This window comes from Salminus brasiliensis, chromosome 8, assembly GCF_030463535.1.
Source record: "Salminus brasiliensis chromosome 8, fSalBra1.hap2, whole genome shotgun sequence".
NCBI classification, from domain to species: domain Eukaryota; kingdom Metazoa; phylum Chordata; class Actinopteri; order Characiformes; family Bryconidae; genus Salminus; species Salminus brasiliensis.
In genome coordinates, this window is record NC_132885.1 from 18,732,200 (window position 1) to 18,757,841 (window position 25,642).

The following is a 25,642-nucleotide window of genomic DNA, read 5'->3' on the forward strand; positions in this document are numbered from 1 at the left end:
AAATTAAGACTAAACCTAGACTAACACTATAATGATCTACTACACTCTGTCAGGCATTTCAACCCCAACGCTGAGACTTTAAAAAAGAGCAATGCCAGACATCAGTCTATTTATGGTCCATTAGTGTCCACACACACTGAGTACATTTTATATATATATATATATATATATTTTACAAAATCCTTTTTCACCAAAGGTCACTAGAAGTCAATGATCCAACATAGCATGATATGAAGAATGCACTCTGTATCCAAAATGATCAAATAAATAATACAGACATTTGGCAGGTATAATTTGTCTCTGGTCGATCGGTAATGGAAAATGAGATCAGTGCAGATTTTCCTTTTGTATAAAATATGTATTTTGCCTTACATGTAATTGCACTTCCTGCAATGTGTTTGTCTATGATGAAGCAATATATATACAGCTTTGGAAAAAAAATTTAGCACTTTTTTTTTCAATTTGCATCTCTATGTATGGCAGCAATTCTATTCCAGGCATTGAATGGCATTAAGTCCAACAGCAACAGCAATGTATCTTAATGAATGGCATTAAGTCCAACAGCAACAGCAATGTATCTAGAAGCTGTAGATATTGTGCAGCCCTATACTCTTTTTTATTATCGTAGATCCAGAGCTATCAAATCTGGACCTTGAGTCCTGGACTCTGTTCTCGGGGACAGTTAATGTAACTGTGTTGCACCTACCAAGGATTACAAAGTCCAGGACTGGGAACTAGATTCAAGGTCCAGATTTGAAGACCTTTGTCATACATGGACCAACGATTGTGATCACACCTGGATTCTAATTCTAATCCTAATGCAGAGAAAATACTACAGTGATACCAAAACCCCTGGGCCTGTGACGGTTAAGAATCTTACTAAGGTTACTGAGTACCTGTTTGTGAAGATTGAGTTTGTCAATTTCGGACAGGACCCAGCCGACGCTGCCGTCTCCACCACACACGAGGATTCGGAAGTTATCAAACTTCTGAAATAAGCGAAGCCTGTAAAACGCAGACAAGCATGAATGAAGGAATCAAATGAAGTGTCACGTGACTTTAGACAACAACCCCCCTAAAAACAGTTAGTCCCAATCAATGACTGTAGAAAAACAATAGTCATTGGTCCCAATCCAGAATCTCCACAACAGAGCTACGTGAGCAGGTTAGGGTCTAATAACAGTAGGATGATTTTTACCTATCATACACATACTGTATATCTCAATGTCAATAAGCTTCGGTGTGACCTACCCTAAATGAGGTCCACCGTTGACGAGGTCAAAGACCTGAGCCGGGTTGAGCAGCTGTTTGAAGCGGCGCAGGAATTTCACTCCTTGGTTGTCTCCGCTTTTGGAATTGACAAACACTAGGAGAGGGCTGGCACACGATGGGGGGCAGGTGGCCTTCCAAAAGCCTGTCCGAAAATAGAGGAAAAGTAGACTAATGAGTTTACACCTCCAAACCAGAAGGTTCCGTTTTTTCCTTCTGTTGCTTGGAAACACTGAAATATTTTCACAAGTATGAATCACTGCAGGAGCTTTTTTTACACTTACACTTTGAAGAAGGGAATTAGGAGTTACACAACTGCAGTGACTAACAGCATCTTCTCTGAGTCACTTCACTGAGAGCACGTGTGAACGCTCATTAACATTTCCCTTCCACAGCTCTAATGTTAGGTGCAGGCAGGACACTGTGCAAGGACACAGCCTGCACACTTTCAGCTACCATATCCCTCACACACACACACACACACACACACACACACACACACACACACACACACACACACACACACACAATACACTCTTAATAACTCTTAATAAAGGTGCCACCAAGGGTTATTTAAGCAATGCCATAGAGGACCCACTTTTGGTTTCATAAAGAACCATGTACATAAGTGTGTGAGTGTTTAAGAGTGTAACAGTGAATCTAATGAGGTCATTACAGATGATCAAACCTGAGTTCATTGCGTGGCAGCTATAAAAAAGCAAGATTAAAAAATGAAAATTTTGGAATCCTCTGTCAATCTAAAACACTGTGTGGAATTTCAGAGTCAGATCCAGTTTTTATTGGTCAAGTATGTCTGCACAAGCCTGGGTCAACTTTAATGATTACCTGGGGCAAGTTAAGCAGGACAGAGATCATTGAAGACTGCTAGCCAGACACAGGACACTCAAGACAGTAAACAACAGACTTGATACTCGTCTTCATTCGCTGTCATATGCAACTGCTCCTCATCACAGTAAATATTTAAATGTTTAAATTAGTAGTGCTATTTAGTCAATCACTGCCCACGTTCTTCCACCAATCCAAAGAACAGTTAACCAGTCAAAACTGTTTAAGACTCCAAATGATTGTGTGAGTTGTCATGGTTCTGTACAGAATCTAAGAAACTGTGTGTGAATCTTTAAACCAAACAACGTGATGAATTATGGGTATTTCATGTCCACTACCATACATAGTTTGTACACTACATCTTACAGTGCATTGTGTGATTGTTACAATACAGCACTAAAATAATGGAACCCCACAGTAGTGCACTGTTTAGTGAATAGGGCACAGTTTCAGACTCAGCTCAAGTGTACTGTAACTAGCGACACACTAGTGCAAGCTGTTTGTGATCCGTCTAAATTAAGCAGTGGAAAACTTTGTTCTGTGCCTTTTTTATGCAAAATGGTTTTATGGTATATAGGAAACACAGACCACACAGCACTAGGTTCTACTATTGTTGTAATATATGGTTATACAACTTCTGTCACTCAGCAGACTTGCATTAATTATTAAGGGCATGATTTACAGTTACTCCAGAGTGTGTGTGTGTGTGGTAGAGCTGTGTGTGTTGTGTGTGTGGTTTCAGACTCTTTCAGAGTGATCACATGCCAGCAGCATGTGCACTAACGCAGCATCTGAGCAGGCCAGCAACTGCAGGCAACTGCCCTGTGTGTTTATGACATTCATCACAGGCCTGTCATCGTCTCCTTTTCGCTCAGTGCGCATGACTGTGTGTTTGAAGGCGTAGGTGTGTGTGTGTGTGTGTGTGCACATGCATGTGAACATACTGATGGTTCGGGCAGACATGAGTGGGTGGATGGATGGATGTGACCTGGCCTTCTGCGGGGGTGACAGTGGACCCTTGGGGGTTTAGTCCACCCCCCCCCCCACACACACTCTGCTTCTGCCTCTTTTCCTCCCTTTTTCCTTTTCCTCTGTAACTCTTTCCCTCCACCATCTCTTTTCTCTCTCTCTCTCCTCCCTTTCTGTCTCTCCTCTCAGCTGAAGGAGATTGAGTCACGACGCTGCTGCACGTGCCAAAGGCAGCCCGCAGCCAATTAGGATGCAGCTCTGAGGTGGGGGTTCCCTTGCACGGGAGGCATTGAGGACAGAGGCGAGGCTGCTGGAGGAATCTCCTGCTTTACACACTGCATTTACTCACACATGCACACACACACGTGCACGCGCACACACACTCAGCATGTATTCTGCTTGCAATCTCAACATTACTCAGTGCTACCAGTGTAGCTTTCATTCTTCTAATTGAAACAGCCAATTACTGGAGCTGCAAAGCAATCCAATAATATAGTTATCAGACTGTTACATCGCAGCTATTGATTTCCACTGCATCTGCGTCTGCGCTGCAACCGATCTTTACTTCCGATTTACGCACCTCCAATTACAGCGAGAGGCTCTGCAAACCCAAGCTCGAAGGCCGGATCTATAGAAGACGGACTTAGCGATCGCAAAGGTCTGACTGCACACACATGCTAAAGTGGAAGCACCCATGCCAACCTCACAGCGTGCTGAGCTATTAATAGACCTTCACAGTATGCACTGCCAGTCAATATCCTCCAAATAGCTGTTTTATTTAGCCATCAATAAAGAGCCACGCGCAATTTCCTGGAAAACACACCTTCACTAACACATGTGCTAAGATGAGCCGGTTGAGCAAACAGTCTGGGGACGGACCACAGCAGGTTAATAATGCAGAGAGAGTGAGAGGGTGAGAGAGAGAGAGTGAGTGAGTGAGTGAGTGAGTGAGTGAGTGAAAGGTATAGAGAAAGAGAGATCAAAAGACAGACAGAAAAAGGGCAAGGGACAGAAAGAGAGAAACACAGAGAGAGAGAGCAAGATACACTACATGGACAAAAGTATTGGGACAATTGCTCATTCATTGTTTCTTCTGAAATCAAGGATATTGAAAAAAGAGTTTATACTGTTTTTGTTGGAGTAACTGGAGTAAGTCTCTACTCTCCAGGGAAAGATGTTGGATGATCATCACCCCACCTCATCCCAATTCATCCCAAAAGTATTGGATGGAGCACCATCATTCATGCGTTATGTCTACAAATATATGTCTACAAATGCAGTGTAGATATAGCAAGAAAAAGAGAAAGAAGAGAGAGAAAGATATAGACGGACACATACAGAGAGAAAAAAACCCTGAAAGATAGAGAGAAAGACAAGTACAGAGACAGAGACAGGAGGAAAATCAAGAAAACCAGACAGACACAGAGAGAAGAAGAGAACGAGAGAGAAAGATGAGAAGAGGAAGATGGGTGATAGGACAGATAGAAAGAAAGAGAGACAGAGAGAGTGTGTAATAAAAAGAGAGGTGAGACAGAGAGGGAGAGAGACAGACAGAGAGAGAGAGAGAGAGAGAGAGAGAGGAGGGAAAATGCCACTGTTTGCTTTCATCTTGAATTTTCCGTGCTTATGGTCGGCCGGGGCTGTTATGTTTACATGCGCAGAGGACGAGTCGCTCCGAGGAAAAGTGACTTTCCACGAGGCACATGAATGCTCACTCAGGGGCAACATAAAGGGACATCACCATGCAGCACGTGCGACTGTGACTCATCCTCCACCTCCACCATCAGATCTCAACAGGTCAGAAAGGCAGGAGCACAGACATTACGCTTTCAGTAGTAGTAGACAAGGATTAGCAAACCAAATGAGCCCCATCTCCTCCATACACAAAACACACAGGAGCCCGAGCGCACCCAACAGTAAATCAGTGATGCTAGTAGACCACAGTGTCCTCAATGAGGGGTTCAGTTGTAGGTGTGCCAATAATACATGCTTATTTATTATTATTTCCAAAATAGTGAGTACAGATTCATGTATATGGGAGCTGGAGTGAAAGTAGATTAGAGACATTACCACATGTTTCTGTGATGGAAACTATTGTTGCTGTTTTATCTTTAAATTAATGCAGTACTAGGCAAAAGTCTCAAGCACTAAGTGTTTGTTTGCTTAGTGAAACGCTAACATTATAATACATACAAATAACATATGTACAGAAATAGTGGTTGTAAGTTACTGTGTTTAACTTCTATTATTTATAGTATATATATATATATATATATATATATATATATATATATATATATATATATATATATATAGTGTGTATAGCATTTAATTTATGCAACAGAATAGTCATTAAAGGCCTACCGTCTGAGTCGATACTGTTGAGGGCGGTGGGGGGGATGATGGACACTTTGCACTGGCCCAGAGGACACTTGCGGGGGTAGATATCCATGCAGGCTGTGTGCACCTGTTCAAGCAGAGACACACTCTGAGCTTCAATAACAGCCTAGACGTCTCACTCAAATACCATTGTTGGCTGCTGGCTCTAATGTCGGCTCTGGTTCATCCAACAATAAAAGCATTATCTTTAACACACTTTAACTGAACCAGCTCCAATTTCACATTCAATTTGCCCATCACGGTCACACATGCACTTGAACTACTCCGATAGAACATCTGAATGAGTTAAAAGGCAGAACAGTATCTGCATGATCTTTTGGTAGCTAAGGTTGGGCAGGGATTACAAAAGCACGTTGAAATGTGCTATTCAACAGAATAACATGTATATATATAAGAGAGAGAGAGAGAGAGTTGTGTATGATGTCCTCCATCTTGTGCCACATTAATCCACTATTCTTCATCTTAGTTATTATATCATTAAATTAAGCAGAAAACATCATACTTATATCATAACTTTTATATAAAGCTATAACTCTCTGACATCTAAAGATTAAAAAAACTGGTTTGTCCTGTCACAGAAGGATTTCTGGGAAATTAAGTCCTTACCATAGCTTTGCACCATAGACAGCGCCAGTCTTGCAGGCGCAGCACGCTGCCACACGTTTTGTCACACACAGCACACTTGGCACTGACTGGCAGGTTGCCTTCCAGCCACTGGTGAGGCATCGCAATCTATGGAACAAACACAGCATAGTAGTGGATGTATTAGTGTTCCTTCTGACTGCTCTCTTTATAATATTCTCTCCTTTCTCGTCCCGCTTTGATAAAAAGGCTTTGAGGTGTTACTCACTCCGTCTTCATCTTCTATGATGTCCTTCCCAATAGAGGCTAGAGTGGTCCATTTACAGTTGTTAGTGGCCCTGACGGCACACCTTTTGTGGGCTTTAAATTTGCACACTGTGAAGAAAGAAGAAAACACTCGTAAGTCCCCCTGAATAGCTTTGAATAGCTGAACAGAGCCCAAAGTCTTGATTTAAATATAGAGAGAAACCAGATCAGAGTAATCAATGCTGCCCTGACCTGGATAAAAGTCAAGTAGAAGTGTAAAAGTCAATTATCATAAACTGTGGCGACAGACGACAGTCCGAGCAATTACATTCTACGCACACACACACACACACACACACGCTCAAATGCACACTCTGTTCCGCTGCCCACACCACTGGTGTGGGTGAGGTCCAATAAGCTAATGGCTGGCAGCGCTTTGCAGATTTCCTTCACTAAATTGCATTGCGGGTTTAATCAGATTAAGAATGTTCATCTGGCTGTGTCCACAATGAGAATTAAGTGGCTGATTGATTGGCTGGCATCCTCCACGGTATCACCGTTAGTTCAATACCCACACATGCAAACTGCACAGTAAGCTGCTTTCCAGAATACACGCCTTGTAATCAATGCAGATATCTCTAATGCCTGCTAACCAGCAACTGCATTCTGGTTTTAGTACCTGACTGACTAAGCATTAAGGAAAGAAGTGAGGCTGAGTGCAGGGGCCATGGTCATACAGCACTGAGATAAAAAAAAATGCATTAAACTGCCTTTATACATGAATAAAATACTTACTTTTGGTAATTAAACATCTTGATTTAATATACTTAATTTAACAGAAATTAATCAGCAAAAATGGTCATGCAAAATAGACAACAAAACAAAATATGGGGAAAAAATGAGTGTTAAAAATTGCAATTCTGCTTTTTGGTGGAGGACTGTCTCTAGGCTTTTTACTAGACTTTGGAGCATCCCTGTGAGGATTTGATTGCATTCAGCGATAAAAGTGTTAGAGAGGTCAGGATGTTGGATGATCACCAACCTCATCCCAAAAGTTTTGATGGAGCACCATCATTCCACAGAATCCACTGCTCCCCAGCTCAATGCTGGGGGGCTTTTTAGCCCTCTAACCCACGCCTGGCATTAGGCATGGTGCCAATAGGTTCATGTTTATCTGCTCCAGAGGGTCCTATTCTATTGGCAGTACTTCTCTGCAGGGACTAGGCACATCTGTGTCAGCATTGGGCACAACCTAAAGTAGCTGAATGCATTCAGTAAAAGGGGTGTCCACAAACATTTGGACATATAAGTGTATCTGACTGGTCGCCACTCTGCTCAGTTATCTAAAGCTGGTCGAGAAAGGGGGGAGCACAGTGTTATCCACAGAGGTTTGATACATATATTAGGGGTGTATCGTTTCACAAAAGTCACAGTTTGATTCACATGATGGTTTTAAACCAAAAATAAATAAATAAAACAAACAAACAAACAAACATTAGGCTAACTCAGGTTTCCAATATCTCAGTACTATTTCCATTCATCACACAAGCTGTCCTGAACTTTGGCTAATAGATATGAAGATCTTTATAACGATTATGAAATATTACATCACAATATGTCACAATGTGATTTTATGCGTTTACTGTGAATAACAGTCCCCACTGAACTCTGACAACATGCATAATGAATAGTATATGGTTCTAATAGTAAATTAGATTTAATTGGATTCTCATTTTTGTATATTAGATAAACTTGTTGCTGGATCAACATGTTGATGGTCCTCCCCATGACCTGCTGGATCAGCTGGATTTGTGATGACACTGCTAATCATGCTCTCGCGGTAACCTTGCCCTGTCAGTCTGAGCACAGCTCCACCACAGAGGAGTGTCTCCTTGTTTTCTTACGGACTGATGAAAGCCCGAAGCAGGACAGGTGAGCGGGAGTGTTTGCGGAAAAGTGAGCACGCCGCGTGGAACACGCTGTGTGTGCCAAGAGATTTCTCTGTCTGCTCGGCATCTCAATAATAAATGAGGCACATCCATTGAAACTGCAGTTTCAGATGCGAAGCCACAAAAAGCTCTCTTAGCAAAGCCACGTGAGCCATAACCAATGTTTCATCTCTCTGCTACTCTGCACTTCCACTGCAATCTGAGCTGATTCTCTCCCCAAATATTCTCCATGGCTCAGAAAACAACGCTCCAATCGATAAGACTAATGTCATTCTCGAAGCTGTTAGCAAACCATTTACGGACCATTCCGTAATGTTGAGTGAACGCAAGACTGTACGCAATGCGCAGCTAATGGACAGGATGTCTCTGTCAAATTAGAGAGTGAGAAATATCGAGTCTGCCTCTTTTGTTGGGGCCCAGGTCGCACATCAATCCTTATTGATCGGCTGGTGCAGGAAATCGAAGGGAAATATAAGCAGCAATTATCGCTCTAAACTCTCCAGCCTCTCCAGCCACTCAGAGCGTCCTGCGCACTGGCCTTTCTCACACCGCTTCAAAGACTCTTCCTTGCACTCCTTAAGGTCAGCGGACAGCCTGCTACACAAATACTTTGCTACAGAACATTCAGTCTGGAAACAGTGAACACGAGGTTCTGCTACTGTGGTGAAAGTTACACTGCAATCATTCATAAGCTATACACAAAAAAACCCACAAAAAACCTAAGCTGACCTGCACACTTGAGTAGAAAAGCAAATGTATATCAATGCAAAAACCTTGTATCTCCAAAATGGCAACAGGAGAAGGAGAAAAAAACTTATTAACTTTCAATGAAAGACAATGTCAATTTTGGAGCATTTCTATTGGTCAATTCATCATGAATTCATCACAATGTGATGCACTGCCCGATTCGACTTATTGCAAAAAAGTGCGAAACGGCAAAAATAGATACAAGGTTTTTGTGTGCGAGTGACAGTACAAGTAAAAAATGCCCCTAACTTACAAATGCGTGCATCCTCTCTGAAATCACCTTTGTCATAATTTTGCCTTTCAGTTTATGCCAGGTTCACACTACACAACTGTAGCCCTGACTCTGAAGTCGCGACTGTTTTATGAGATTGCCGCCAAAAGCCTCAGGTTGGAGGCAAATCTGCGTTCGTTCAGGGCTGGCTCGGTCACTATGCGTGACCTGCTGAAAGATGCGAGCCGAGAGCTTGCAGAGTGACTGCCAATGCCCCGCAAGCCTCTGACAAATATCTAGCAGGTTTAATATCTGGACCTGTCGCCAACTTTTAATCAGGTAGTGTGAGAAGTGTTGTGACTGGAGGTTAATGCAGCAACCAGATACAGCCAATAAGAGTGCAACACACATGGTGAGGAGAACGTTGGGGGTGAAGTTATATGTTATATGTTTGTCATTTTCTCTCCCATATTCTTTACTTTATCTTCTGTGTAATTTTGCTGTAAATCAGCTCACAGGCACCTTGTTTTGCTCGTTTCTTGCAGACATCCATTCTGAAAGAAAGAAATGGATTCTCGTATGTGGCATCGCATCAGTTCTCGTGTCTGTTTTCATAACAAAAACAAGTATTTGGATTGTAGCCAGACTGGTGAAAGATATTGTAGGTAAATTTGTAACCCCATGTTGCTGATCAGTCATATAGTGTGCAAACAACAACCGTTAAAAGACTCCTATATATTAATACATATACATACATTAATATTAACATGGCTGAATAAAAAGCACGCAATGCATCACTTTCCTTGGTGCAGAATTCAGAGCTTTCTGCAGAGCCCTTCAAACAGCAGTGTAATGGCATCTCCAAACTGACCCTAAAAAGCAGCGTTCATCTGTTGTGATATTAACGAGATGGTCCAACAACTGAAATAAGATCATCTCCTCACACTGAGGTATAATTAATCCTCTTGAGGACTTGCTGTGTGAGGCACACACAGAGAAGCGCTGCAGAGTGGCCCTTAATTACCATTCTGCAGACCACTGAGACACAGTGGCCAGCCCAGTCCACACCAATCTCCATTTTTCTCCGTGTTAATTAAGAATGGCTCATTAGTGCTGAATTATGGTTGTTCTACAAAGTGCCACTAGATGCTTTTATCAGGAATCAACAGCACCATCCTAATCAGGCATTTACTGAAAGTCCTTTTTTGGCACAAACACAACAGCAACAGAAAAGTTCTGAGCCGAACGGTTTAGAATGCTGCGTGTTCAAGACGCACGGAAAACCTGTAAATTTCCCACTGGCGTGGTAATAACGAGGTCCGAATGTTTATGTGCTTCGACGTTGGAAGCAGTGTTTAAACAGGCTTTTACCCAGTGTCTAATGAACGCTGTACGTTTCCACATGAGCATAAATAGACTCTAGCTGGAATGAAACCCTGTTGATTATTGGTCACAGAGAATGAGCGTGATGCTATTCCTGGTTTTGCAAGAACCGCTGACAAGCTGAGGTGTTTAATATGTACCATCTGCATATCTCAGAGACTAATTAGCACTATCTTTCCACATGAGTTCAGCACATTAACATAATGCATGATACAGGAGAGGGTATTTTTAGGGTGAGTGCTTAAACCTGCCAGCAGCTTCTTTGGGATCTGTGCATCAAAATAATACACACAGGCACAGATAACAGTCTCACACGTGCACACACACACACACACACACACACACAAACAGCAAGACTTTGCCACTGCTAACGATCACCTTTCTATTCCCTGTTTTTACTGCCTATAGTGTTCTTTTCTCTCAGTCGTTTGCAAAAGTCTGGGCACCTCTGCTGAAATAAGATATTCTGTTGATTTTCTATGAAAAAATAAAGATCATACATCTTTAAATAGCAAATTGTGGAACCATTGCAATGTTTAAATGTTATGTCACATTTCATAGGTAAATACTGCTCCAAAGTGTGTAACTGTATTTAAGTTTGTTTCCTGGGGTACTTGAGTATCCAAATGCTTGTATATGACTGTATACCAGGGGTGGGCAATGGGAGCCATCCTGCTCTAACAGACCTACTTAACCTGCCAAATAACAGGTGAGTTGAATCAGGTGTGCTTGAGCAGGAAAAGCAACAAACTGTGTAGAAATCTGGCCCTCCAGGACCAGAATTGCCCACCCCTTGTTGTATACTGTATATATCTCTACTAGGAGTGGGCAATTTAAACTCAAATTTACATTATAACATTTTCTGATTTTCAGCCAATAAAGATATGACATCACAGCATATCAATAAATAATAAATCCATCTGTACATACATAAGACATATAACCATTAATATAGATGGTTATTGGTATCAGCGGATATCAGCAGAAAACCCTGGATTAGATATGCGAGGGGAAAAAACAAATAAGGCCAATTCAATAATGTAAATCCAGTTTGAATTATATATGAACTTTATAAAAAAATAAATAAATACATAAATAAATAATTTATGCAAATTGTTCCTGTTGATGTTTACTTTCTTCTAGAGGTGGAGCTTTCTTCTGGAGTTGTTTAATGTTTGTGGGTTTATCCCAGTTTCTACATAGCAGAACAATTCATATCCTACAACAATGACATACTGTACTATCCCCCTTTCCAGCGGTATACCTCCTACCCCCAGCCTCTACCGCATCTTCTTCTCTCACACTGAGCTCAACTGCGGATCTGTGTCTGCAGCTTATGTGCCCGAACTGAAAACCAGCACTCGGCTCATGAGGTACAGTGAGTACTAAACCACAGCAGGGAGGCATGAGTGAAATATGGCATCCATAATTAATCAGGTATTAGCATACAGAGTGCCGAGGGAGATATGAGAAAAGGAAAGAGAAGAGCACGAGAGAGAGAGAGAGAGAGAGAGAGAGAGCGAGAGAGAGACAGGTACAGTACAGGAGGAATTAATGGCACCTACCTTCACACGAGAGGCCATGAGAAGTGACCCCTGAGAGGCTGTCCCGGCAGACATTGCAGAAGGTGGGGCGAGCGTGGGAGCAGGCATACCAGTTGTGCATCCCTGAGAAATGTTCCACATTAAACTGTGCCGTCTAGCAAAGGAGAAGTTAAGACAAATTGGCAGACTTTTTCGGAGCCCCTGGAAAGAAAGGCACTTTATAACATGAAGGTGAGCTAACGGTTTGCAGTCTAGGGCATTCTTCCAGCAGCCGCATGCAATCTGCGTGCTGGAACACACCCGGCAGCCTCATCAGTGTGAGGTGCAGCGCTCCATGCAGTGCAGTACCACACCGTACGCTCGTTCGCTGTGCCATGCCCCCCACACACTTCACAGTAAAATCTGCCAATCAGGCACAGTCAAATCAGCTTAGATCCATGATCTTCCACAGGTGAGGCTGAAGCACTCCAGAGCTTAATTGGAGGAGATCATGAGTTGTGATGTGTGACTTAATTATCACTCTAAATGAGAGAACAGCTTGTGCCCCACTTGTGTGGGTGCAGATGTGTGGATGCGGGGTGCTGGCTGAGCGGGGGCTCAGGGTGTGGTATTGCAGAGCATCAGGGCTTATGTAATCTTTTCCCTCCCCTTCATTTTAAAGGCAAAATAACTTTTATTGCTACACAGCGTCAACAGACACTAATGTCCATGTATCGACAGGCTACATATCCCAACAATTTCAAAAGAAATCATGATAAAGGCATGCTTTTGCATTATGTTGGTAAATTCATATCCACAGCTACATAATTAACCATATCAGAACAATTTGTTCCAATTCTGTACCTCATTATCATGTCCACTGCTAGAACTAACGGATTGTTTCTATCATTTTGGAAGCAAAGAAAAGGGGGAGAAAAATCTAAACGAACATTATCAAACCTACTGGCGTTCATTGAACAAATACGTATGCATTATTATGCAATACACATCAAAAACATGCACTCAGCAACACACCAATAACACATCACACGTGCATGCACAGTAATGTACAGTACAGCATTTGAATAGCCTTGCCGCTCTTAACTATGTATCCAAGTTCACGACTTACAGCAGCTCAAGATCAACTCCAGCATATGAGAGAAAGCGTGACATGTGTAGTAAAGAGAGACGCGTGCCTTACCTCGTAATGCTCTCTAGACTGAACCGATTTCAAAGAACTGATCCAGTCCTCCATCTCTTTTCTGTTCTCTGCACACAGGATGAGCCTTCGGAACGGAGTAATTACCTACGAGTAATGAGAGAGAGAAAAGGAGAGAGAATAAGAGAGAGAGGGAGAGAGAGAGATCCAGGGAGATGAACCTGGCTGCCTGGCTTCCTGTCTCAGAGTGAGGCTGAGAATGAGTTCCCTCTTCTTAAAGCTGAGAGTCAGGACACCCCCTCCACGCCCCCTTCCTCTTTCAACCCCCCCTCCCCTTCCTCCACCTCCCCTCGCCTTTCCTCCAACCCCGATCTCCCTCTCCTCAGAGCCGCTCAGCTAGCCCAGCTTGAGTGAGATCTAGGCTGACAGGCGGAGCGCCTCGGAAAATGCTAAAAGCCTGTTTCATAACAGAAGCAGCCTCCGCACTAACGCTCCAGGAGCAGACTACCCCTGTGCTTTTAATACAAGTATTATTTATTGATCACACGCATCTTCAGCATCCCCTTCCACTTACAGGCAGCCGAGGAGCAGCACGCCAGACTCCAGGCTTGCCAGTGTGTGCTTACACACCCAGCACACGAGGACCACGCATGAGAGACGATTAGACGCTGGTCTCAGAGTTACAGAACATTCCCTACACCACAAAAAACATTTACTACAGAACACAGCCTATACCACAACAGCAGTGCCTCTATAACATAATCTATAAAACAACTGCAGTGTGTCTATTGCATAATCTATGCCACAACAGCAGTGTATCTTTAACACAATCAATAACACAACAGCAGTGCATCTTTAACACAATCCATAACACAACTGCAGTGCATCTATAACATAATCTATACCACAACTGCAGTGTCTATCACAATCTATACCACAACAGCAGTGCATCTTTAACAAAATCAATAACACAACAGCAGTGCATCTTTAACACAATCGATAACACAACTGCAGTGCATCTATAACATAATCTATACCACAACTGCAGTGTCTATCACAATCTATACCACAACTGCAGTGCATCTATAACATAATCTATACCACAACTGCAGTGTCTATCACAATCTATACCACAACAGCAGTGCCTCTATAACATAATCTATAAAACAATGGCAGTGTGTCTATTACATGATCTACACCATAACAGCAGTGCCCCTATAACATAATCTATACCACAACAGCAGTGTGTCTATCACAATCTGTACCACAACAGCAGTGTATCTACAACATAATCTATACCACAACTGCAGTATGTCTATCACATAATCTGTACCACAACACAATCGGTATTGATATTTATTAATAATAACAGAATATAATCTATGACATGACTGCAATCCTTCTATAAAATTATGAATGTCTACAGTCTTACACATGTATAATATCAATCACTATAGGATTACCTCTGGAATATGAACTACACTACAGCTGCATTCCACTGTGCACTGGAATAAAATCCATATGTTCTCTCAACCCACACCAAACATTCACTCAGTTTATAGCAATATTTAATATTTACAGTTAGTTAACTAGTGTTTTTTTTATTAAAGCTCATCCCTGTATTGATTTTGACACAAGCTTTATTCAGACTCAACAGCCTGCATTACAGATTCAAAACCTGAACAACGTCTAGAGCAGTGCTCTCCAACCCTCCCTCTTGAGACCTACCATCCTGTAGGTTTCAACTCCAGCCCAAATCTGATCCACCCCATTCAGCCAATCAAGGACTTTTGAGTAGTAATTAGTTCCATCAGCTGGGGTGGATAAGGGTTGTATCCAAGGGTTGTTATATATAACAGCAATAATTAAAACAGTACATAACTGATAAAACCCATCTGCTCACATTAGATGTGTCTCAATCACAAGCGTAAGAAAAAGCTTCATGTGTTTTCCTAAAATAAACCATCAGCCATAACCATCTGGCACAACGAGGAAACAAATGGCTTATTACTGTTGTGGCCCTGCATGTGACACTGGTTAGAAGAGTGGTGCATTTATGAACACACTGAACCTCAAATGTTACATAACCTAAACAAATGCATTCTCTCTAGCACATGAAATCTCCCATTACTGTTACTGATTTGTGTGTGCACTTTTGCATTGCCCTCAGTATGTGGTTCATTAGGCAGACTAGATAGAAATGTGAGGAGGAGTGCGAGGAGGAGTGCAGAAGATAAGGAGTCAAGAATCACAGACACAGCAATGCTTCTATAACATAATCTATAGTACAACAGTTGTACTTTCATAACAATTATTATAAAAACCAGCAACAGCAACAATAATTATAACAATTAATGCCTCTATAACAACACCAATAACAATTTCTACTAAATCTATATTTGTCTATGTAACATCATCTATACAAAACTGCAGTGCCTGTATAGCACAGTAGCACTTCTATAACAGTGTCTCTATAACCCGATCTATAACAAAGGTGTAGTACTTTAGTGTCTATATAACATAATCTGTACCAAAATAGTCTACTAACAAAATCAGGCAAAATCAGCAGTGTCTATATGACATAATCTATAACAAAATCGCAGTGCATCCGTGACACAATACCAGTGCCAGTCACATAGTCTACTAACCAAACAGTAGTGCTCCTATGACTGTCTATACCAGTACACACCAAAAAGCAGAATCTCTATAACACAATCTATAACAAAAAGTAGTACTTCTATACCAATCTGCACTGAATAAGCAGCGACTATATAACAAAATCTATACCAAAACCACAGAGCCTTTATAACACAACAGCACTTCTATATCAATCAGTGCCTCCATTAACTCGATCTATAACAAAGCAGAAGTACTCGTATACCAAATCAGCAGTGTCTATATAACATAATCTATACCAAAATTGCAGAGTCTCTATAACACAATCTATAACAACAGTAGTTCAGTACCAGTTACCCTAACTTTTATTTAACTTAGTTATCTACTAACAGTAGTAGTACTACTATGACTATCTACACCAAAACATACCAAAAAGCAGAGCCTCTATAACACAATCTATAACACTGGACATTAGCAAGCTGGGATACACTAAAGCATGACACTACACACCGCAATTTGCAAATGCTTATTTTCAAGCTAAAATGTGTTTTACTCACTAACCCTGATGTTTTGTCACAGCCGGTTGGAGCACAAAGATGCAAAACAGGTGTGCAATGCATACAATCACATGCATGAGTGTCAGCACGAGAGCTGTATGTAGTATGGAGGCGTTTGGCCACTGTGGGAGCAGCTAGCTGTGTTTCTGGACTTGTTATTCCTCGTTTCTCTGGGCTGCTGCTGCCGCCGTGCAGTGCTGAAAGCCGTGACCATGCTCCCAGAGATGTGCTCACTTAAGTCATTACTGCCTGCTCCCTACCGCCTCCACAGGCTACGACTGCGCTTGGCTATTTGACAGCAGAGTCATTAGAGCAAAAGAATTAGCAACACAGAACTTGGCCAGGGAAAAGAGACAAGCAGGCATGCACCAACTCTTACATCAGTTCAATTCAATTACTTCATTACTTGTTGATGCAAAGCTTTAGGACGGAGGAGCTTCAAACTCCGGTCATAACCTCTGCTACATGCCATGCCAATACTGTAACTACAGAATACACAATGAAGTGATGATAAATCATATTGGCCTAGGATTACATTAAGGACCCCCAGATCACCCAAATCTATCCCTACAACCTTAGAAAATGGGTTCTTTAAGGTTTCTGTAGTAAAGGTTGTGGTTCTATATAGCACAATCACAACTCAAAGAATCAGTGGAATGCTTAAATGGTTCTGTGTCCATTAACATGGTTCTACATATAAGAAACACAAAGATATGCAAGGATGTTTCTACAAAGAACGGTTTACTGGGACTGTCTGGGACTCCCTAAGATCCAGTTTAAGGACCAGTGCACAAAAGAACCTGTCAAATGATGGTTCTTTAGCACAGTGGCTCTTAAACCAGTCCTGAACCCGTAAAGCAAATATCTAGACTGTCAAGGGGTCTCCAAAGATTGGTTGAGAACCAATACACTACAGAACTTTTTAAAGGATGCTTCTTTAGTGTAGAGATGCTCAAATTGTGGACTGCCCAAGCAGTCAACCCAACCTTTGCTTCAACCTAACTCACTACACAAAAAACTAGACCGTCAGGGGGTCCATGAGGATTGTGCTAAAGAACCAATGACCAGTTTTAAACCAATGACAATTGTTTAGGAGGTCCATATGGACTAGTTGGAGAACCACATGCTTTGAAGAACCCTGTTTTTATGGTGAACCTCCACCATAATGGTTTTAATTTTGCAAGTTTAATTGAAACTAGGACAGAGTAGACTATCAACCCTCTTTTTCTTATGATTATAAGAAGCATGATCTCAGTGGCTTCCTTATAAATGACCCCTTTGCTGAGTGGGAGATAAGATCTTTTCAGCAGGGGCAGTGTTCCTCTGGCAAGTGTCCAGTGAGCCTTTGCCGGGTCTCTGACAGATCGCTTTAGCAAGATGTCAGAATCTAAAAAAGCCTTCTTTGTAAATACCGGCCAGCACCAGTGTAAAGAACTCCTGCTATGTATGGGATCAGTCGCTGTTTACGACCTTGTAAATGACAAGAGGTCTTTGACATATGAGTGTTTAGCGGGACTTAGGAGATGTGAAGTGTCGTTTAGCGCCGGGCGTGTGGAGGAGGTTAGCGGCAAGCCCACACACTGCTCTAATGTTTATTTATACACTCTCCATAGATACTGCAACCCTCCACAACAAGCCCCACAGCGAATGCTACTGTACTGCGGACGGAACCGCACTGTTGCAATGCGTCTCCTACAGTACGAACTACAAATCTGTCTCCTAACCACTGCATTACAATGCTCTGAGATTATCACTCAAATGTTTTCAAGGGAGTTTCTTTTCTCCCACTACAGAAAAAGCCCTGGCACGGTCTTTCACCACAACAGGCACAGACCGTCCCTATCAATTTCCATTCTTGCCCTGATGCAGCAATCACATTAGCATTCATCTCTCCGCTGTTACACAATCACGAACAACTCCCAAAGCATCACGCCACAGACATCCACTTACTCTAAAAGCTTCTTCAAACACTCTAGTCAAAGACACGGAGTGATTTTTCTTGTTCTCCACTGCTGCAACTCGTGATTACATTAAAATGGGGTTCAGAGGGGCAGCCAGGCAGGCAGGATGAGGACGCTGCCTGTGCGCTAGAGGTTGAAGCAGGACGGGGGCTGAGTTCTTTTTTTTTATTTATACAGCCACTGAGAAAGCAGGAGTGGGCAGTGTGTTTGGGACAAAGAGGAAACCATTCAAATCCCACAGCTCTAAATCAGCAGCATTGGAGGGAGACGCATGGGAAGGTAGTGGCAGAGCGCAGAGTGAGAGAAAGGGTCTGATGACTGGTGTCAGGGGAAAGACCAGCGCTTCCTTTAATAAACAGTAAAGAGTCGCAGTCACAGAGAGGGGCCATGTGCAACAAATGACAATGTAGTCAAAACTGGACAGGGTAGGATTCTAACCACTGATATGGCATAAACCCTTACAGATGCACATTAATAAATTCAGCACCAGAAATGTGTCACCATCATATATGAATAAGTTCATTATTTATTTATTATTATTTTACACAATTTGAAAACGCCAGCTGCCATTAGCATTGCATTTCCTTCTCTTATTAAGCTACATTTTGTTAACATATAGTTACAAATCAACAGATCCTTCTAGTATTCCGGTTTTAAATTAATAACATTTATAGTAAAATGAATTACCAGGTTTTAGGAAAATAGTTTTAGTCTTTAGTCTTTTTTCACACACTGTGATGCACTTCTTAGCAAATGCTTGAAAAATGAAAAGTGATTACTTTTCCCGTCATCAATAATCAGAAAAACATAAAATATAGTGTCAGTAGCCACTCTCTAATGGCAATGTCAACCGTGTAATAACTAATTCCTTGTATGTGACACAATAAAATGCAATAAGCAGTGTGGTTAATTGGTACTCTGTGCACTTCCTATCCAATTTGATTTCAAATGTAGTTGTCTTTTGATGTTTTAATTGCTTAACCACACTGTAATATGTTTATAGCCAAAAGGTCAATAGATTTAATTAGTATAAAAGCAAAACAACACAAAAACAATATTTTTATTATAACACTTCATTTTGAACAGCAACCCGTGGCTATGATGATTAATGACATATGGAAAATGGAGTCCAAACAAAATGATTACAAAACAATTCATGACTACATGGATTACACTGTAGCTTTAGAGTGATGGATGAGACAGATCTGATTGAATGGTTTTATTTGTTATGATACTGGCAAATAATCTGACACTGTCCAAAAACAATAGATGTATAGTTGTGTTTATAAAGTCATTGTAATACCATGAATGTCATGATAATACTGGGATTTCTTTAAATGTTTTTTTCCCTGGGACAGGATGAGTGTACAACATACTGTACATCTTTAGTAGAAACAAAATACAAGAATTCAGGCCACAAAATCAGTTCAAACAACAGTTCGTATGTACAAGTTATTGGAAGGTTCAGCCACTTTTCCAAGGTCTGGAAAAAGATCCAAACTGTTACCCTTAGGTAATAGAAAACTGCTTCTGATGGTCAGAAAGAACCCTGACTTGTACACAATCGGGTGTTCCAACAGAAAATGATCCTAAACACACATTAAACATAGTTATGGAACGGACAGAATAGCCCAGCATAAAGCTTTTAAAGTGGCCTTTTTTTTAAAGTTCTGACCTCAACCCAACAAAAAACAACACATTTAACTGAAAAACTGAAAAAAGAGTGGTTAAATATCCAATGAGAATTCTGCCAGACGCGTGTTAATGGCTAACGCAAGCAACTTGCCAAGTTGCAACTTGCTTAGGGACACTTAACTGAATATTAAATATGGTATATGTATATTTTTACAACCCCAAATGTATAATTTTGGCCCTGTGTTGAGTTGCATGTTGTACACTCATTCTGCCAGAACAGGTTTAAAGAAATCATTAAAATATTTGCCAGTCTTTGCCAGATTGCCGAGACATTCATGTCCATGATGAGTGATTCTCCCACCGCTGTATTTCTAAAACACTTCATTTTTTAAGAGGAGGCAAATGTTCATGTAAAGAGATTTTATGCTAAGCAAGTAAGGAGCTTTTATATTTGTCCATTATTCATTTAAATAAAGTCAAAAATCAAGACATTTTTCTACAGCAACAATACAAAGTAAAGCCTACTGTGTATAATTAGAACAGCCTCACTGCACCTCTCTGAGCCTGCATTATTTCATATTAGCGTAGCTGCAGTATTTCCTCTGGGCAAAACTGATTATTGTTTCATTAGATATAGTCTCGTCTATTTATGGATTGGACCCTTCTTAACCCTGTGTTGCGAAACTCTGAATTAGTATGTGAATAAGTGTGTGGCCTATGGAGAAGAGAATCTGATCACGTTGCTTTCCTTTACAGCTAAGTGGCAATGTACCACCAGTGTTATCCACACCGGGAGCGTCCCTGTCCATTTATTTTAAGCCATTGTGACTGGGTCCAACTTACCCATGCGGCTTGCATGCTCATAATGCTCATATTTCTGCTTTTGTCTTGCTGCCCTCGCTGTAAAATATGTTAGTTGGTGCTGTGATCTCACGGTCTGTAAATGTGAAAGCAAAAAAAAAAAAGTAGATCCATTTCCCTAAAATCAGCTAAAAGCTCTGCCTAGCGCCCAAAGAGCCGAGCGTGAATAATGGAATCTCTTGTGTGTTGTCAGGAGCGGCAGCTAAACAGCACTTGCTGGAATTCACAGCTTGCCTCACTCACGTGTACCTCAAGGTGCTCCGCTCGGCTCGCCATCGTTGATTCAGAACAGCCCCCCTCCCAAAAGCACACACACACACACACACACATATGTGCACACAGTACAGCAAAACAGACACAAACTCACAGGCAGTTAAGGAACCAATCCAGACATGGAGATCATCTATAAGCTAAAGGCAAGTTTCCATTACAACCAACGGCTGACGAGACACCCGTCTACAGGGAACGGGACGCCGTGTTCAAGCTGCTGCCCCCCCCCCCCAACATCCTCATTTATGTATGTGCGTATATGTGCATGTAAATCTCCAAGCAATGCACTCACCAGCAGTCTGTTTTTAATTGCAGCGCCGCCTCATCTGCGAATATGCTGTGTCCCCTGCGCGCATCTGTAAGTGTGTACGTGTGTGTGTAAGCCGCAGCTCTCTCCGTGTCTTACTCTGTCCTTCCCTGCCTGCCTGACTGCTCCAGCCCCCTCTACTGCTCTAACTCGACACACACGCATACACATACACATGCGCACACACACCAAATTCACACAAGCCTTCCAGAAATACAGGAATTATGTAGACTACCTTATTGGAGCATCTTAAAGAGACACCAGCCTCATTAGTGAACACGCGCAGACCCACACATACGCTGTTCGCATGCTTCACTGAGGCTGAGCTTCATGCTTTCTCTCTATGCCCCGAGCAGAGCGCTCTGCTCTGTCACCACTCTGGACCAGCGGCCAAGTGAAGCGGCATTAAAACGAGTCAGATCAAACGGGAGGAAAGCATGGACTCACTCACCTATTGCCCTTCAGTCACTCCATCCCTCTCTCTCTCTCTCTCTCACTCTCTCTCCCTCCTCCTACTCCGGTTTCCTCTTGTATCCATCGCTCTCTCTCCTGCCTGAGCCCTCCACTCACAGCGCTGCTCCCACCACAGAGGCGTGCCCTCGCTGACGTCATGCTGAGGATTTCCTTTTGTTCCCAGTGCAGACTTCTCCCTGCAAACCCGTCTCTCTCTCTCTCTCTCTCTCTCTCTCTCTCTCTGCACTGTGCTATTTTTAGATACAGAAAATAGCCTGGCTACAAAGAAGCAGATAGCCACCCCAATGGAACTACAGTATAATACTCAAAGTGACGATCATCACTGCTACAAACTAGACGCAGGTCTCTTTAATGTACGACTGTTTAACAAGATCTGATTAGAACTTATTCACAGCTATTTCTATTAGTCCATTCATTTACTGAACCATTGCTATTGCTTTGTGCATTGCTATTGTGCTTTGTATTTTTATTGGTCCATGTATTATTTCTCTGTAACATTTCTATTGCTTTGTTTATCCACTGAACCTTTTCTATAGGTTCATGTATTCAACTTTTTCTATTGGTTCATTCGTCCACTGAACCATTTCTATTGGATCATTCCATTAAATTAAATTCAATTCATTTAAAATGTATTTATATAGTGCTTTTTACAACAAATGTCACAAAACAGCTTTACAGAGATCTGTGTCTGAGCCTCTATTGAGCAGGCCAGTGGCAACAGTGGCAAGGAAAAACTCCCTCAGATTGAGAGGAAGAAACCTTGACATGAACCAAGACTCAAGAAGGGAACCCATCCTCTTCTGGTCGCCACTGGATAGCACAATAAAAAGCAAACAGGAAAAATGAACAACAATGAAACATTATTTCTCTTTACCAGTTCTACTGCTTTGGTCATTCACTGAACCATTGCTATTGGTCCATTCATTACCTGAACTATTTCAATTGGTCCAGGTACTCACTGAACCACTTCTATCGGTCCACTCATCCACTGAACCCTTATGTTACCTTATAAAGGGGAACTGGCATTTCCGATCTAACCAAAAAAGTTACAAGCTTTTTACTTGACAGTGAAAATATATCCAAGAGTAAGCTCTTTATTCAGATAAGCACAGAGAGAAGCATTTAGCTGAAAGGCCCTCCAATAAAACAGCAACTAAGAGCCCTTGTAAATCGATTCCGTAATAGCAAAACCACTGTTTATACTGAGGGAAAAAGTAGGTCTACATTATTTAAGAGGACTAGCGAACACTGAAACACCATCTAATTCTAAGAGCTTGCAAAATATACGTCCTCCTTAAAAGATGCTTCTTAATGGCCTGAGTTAGTCTGAATGATTGCCTTCATGTTCAAAAAAACCATATTGTTGCATAACACATGAAGTCACAGAAGAAGATTTCTTCTGGAGATCAAAAGAAAAAAAAAGGTTTGCTGAATGACGGCAAGCACGCGAAGCAGCCTGGAGCACGTGTTAAACACACACGTCCACATGAGTACGAACCCACACCATCATTAAACAATACGCCTGCAGTCAAGCCATCCGAAACACGCTCAGTGGAGCACTAACGGCTCTGCTGCTATGAATAACTCCTCGTCCTCCTTGGAGCTTTCTTAGTCCTCCTCCATGTCTTTTTATACGCATGCCTGGGGAAAGGAGCAATTTTTAGAAGGACACAGCCACCCTCGCCGCTCCTCGGGAGGTTTGATGTTCGCTGACAGCCGCTGCTTGTTTGCGATCCCACACCCTGACGCCCACTGGTGCACATTCATACGACGGAGAGCGCATCAACTTGCAATTTTACCCAAATAACACGTTTTTATAGCCTCTCTATTACTAATATTTAATTATGTCGTTCTTACATTCATCTGTTCTCCCTTCTCTCAACACCCTTTAGAAAACCATATAGTGGCGTAATCTACCACAATAAAAATAATACATCTTCATATCCCCCTCCTCTATTTTCAGATAGCCGTTTCCTTTGTTATGATGCCACAATTTCAATATATCAAAATATTCCCCACCACTAATTTCCCATCGGACTCGACTGTAGGACATGCAGTGCAAAGGCTTGTGCAGAGAAGAGTAGTGAGTGACTACAAGCCTCAGTTTCCACGTCCCTGCTGTGTTGATGTAATGCACCAAAATGGCCGCCTACCGTGAAACTGTTGTTGACATTCTTTGTGCTTGATTCAGCAACACTGGCATCCGAGAGATCCACCTCGTCGAAGATGAGGGACTGTGGACAGCAGAACAGAGGAATGGTAAACACAGATGATTACAGCAGATGATTACAGCAGACAGCTTGACCTCTAACCTTTCAATTTAGAAAAGTGAAGGGGGGGGGGAGCTGAGAGGAATTTCAGCTGTTAGATCGAGCTAACAAGAGACATGTGCTTCTCTTGAGAGTTGTAGCTTTACCGCGAAGAGGAAACACTCTAGACGGAAAGTGTAGGGAGCGTATTTCCAAATGGATATGGCATATTACATTAACACAGGTTTGTGCTCCAGGTTACTTACTTCTGGCAATAACTGTGTTGATGTAATGTACAGTACTGTGTACAAATCCTAGACATCTGAGAAGATGAACTTCTAACTTTTAATGGAAGTCAATGCAGAGAAATTTCATTCATTCATTCATTTAATTAATAAGTCATTCTGGAGCATTTCTATTGGACTATTCATCACAAACATTTGAGACGATGTAAAGAACAACTGCCAGATTCAAATCTCATCAGAAAGTAAAAGTACTATAGATAAACAAATAAGATTAGGGCTTCTGATTGACAGTAGTGCATATTAGCAATTAAAAAAACAAAAAAAAATAATGTCTATGATTGTCTAAGATTTCCGCACAGTACTGTATTTTAATCAGGTAAACCAACCTGTCTTACACACACCCTAAAGGCATTGCTTTTTAATCCTCTATATGGGCATGCATGTACTTCATTTCACCAGGTGGGTTCATTCATTATGATCTTGTTTCTAATAGCTGTGAATGACTGAAGCACTGACGGAGAGGCATGGGACATGTGGACATTCACACAACCTTCAGTGCCTCTCTAACAGTTCTCCTGCAGCGTGTTAAAGCAGTGTTGCAAAAAGTTCCTTGACATGACAAACTGCTTTAGCAACTTTTGAAGATTGACCATATGTAACGCTCAGACAGTCGAAAGTATGAAAACAGAGTGCAAGCTGCTCCGGGCACTTCTCAGAGACACGCTCCAGGCCAATGGAAGGCTTGTGATTAAGGCCCGATCACGTTACGGCCCCTAATCTGTGTTCGAGTGCTGATTGGCAGATATTTGAGTAAATGATGACTTGTGTACTTGGGCAGTGTAAGCACTGTGACATCCTGTTTATGATATGATCTGCAGGCTTGGCTGGCCTGCAGCACGGAGAGAGCAGACTCTGTGCTGGCTGCTTGGCTGGCTGGACTGCACCAGGCCTGCAGTATCTGTCAGAGAGCAGGGTGCCATGCCAACACAAACAGAGTCCCCCAGACGCGTACACGCACCCCTTCCCCCCATGTCAGCACACCCGGACGCCTAGCCACCTCGTTTCTGCTTGTGAGGTCACTGTCAGAACTCGCTCTCTCTCTCTCTCTCTCTCTCTCTCTCTCTCTCTCTCTCGTTCTCTTTCCCACACAAACAGAAAAACTCCCTTCTAATGTAATCTGGGA

At 42.0% G+C, this 25,642-nt stretch overlaps 1 protein-coding gene across 11 annotated transcripts in view; it reads right to left on the minus strand.

Moving 5' to 3' along the window:
• dgkh (diacylglycerol kinase, eta) overlaps nt 1-25,642 on the minus strand; it is a 66,540-nt gene that overhangs the window by 21,427 nt on the left and 19,471 nt on the right. For 9 of the 11 annotated variants that reach the window (XM_072685956.1, XM_072685954.1, XM_072685960.1 and 6 more), the window contains 8 exons: nt 24,119-24,199; nt 13,327-13,431; nt 12,168-12,300; nt 6,335-6,441; nt 6,091-6,216; nt 5,449-5,551; nt 1,252-1,414; nt 897-1,005 (listed from right to left, as the gene is read on the minus strand). In XM_072685956.1, coding sequence (XP_072542057.1) covers nt 897-1,005; nt 1,252-1,414; nt 5,449-5,551; nt 6,091-6,216; nt 6,335-6,441; nt 12,168-12,300; nt 13,327-13,431; nt 24,119-24,199 — 927 coding nt within the window. Of the gene's footprint in view, nt 1-896; nt 1,006-1,251; nt 1,415-5,448; nt 5,552-6,090; nt 6,217-6,334; nt 6,442-12,167; nt 12,301-13,326; nt 13,432-21,476; nt 21,616-21,942; nt 22,012-24,118; nt 24,200-25,642 lie in introns of those variants that run through there. The other 2 variants (XM_072685964.1, XM_072685963.1) reach the window with 2 other exon arrangements.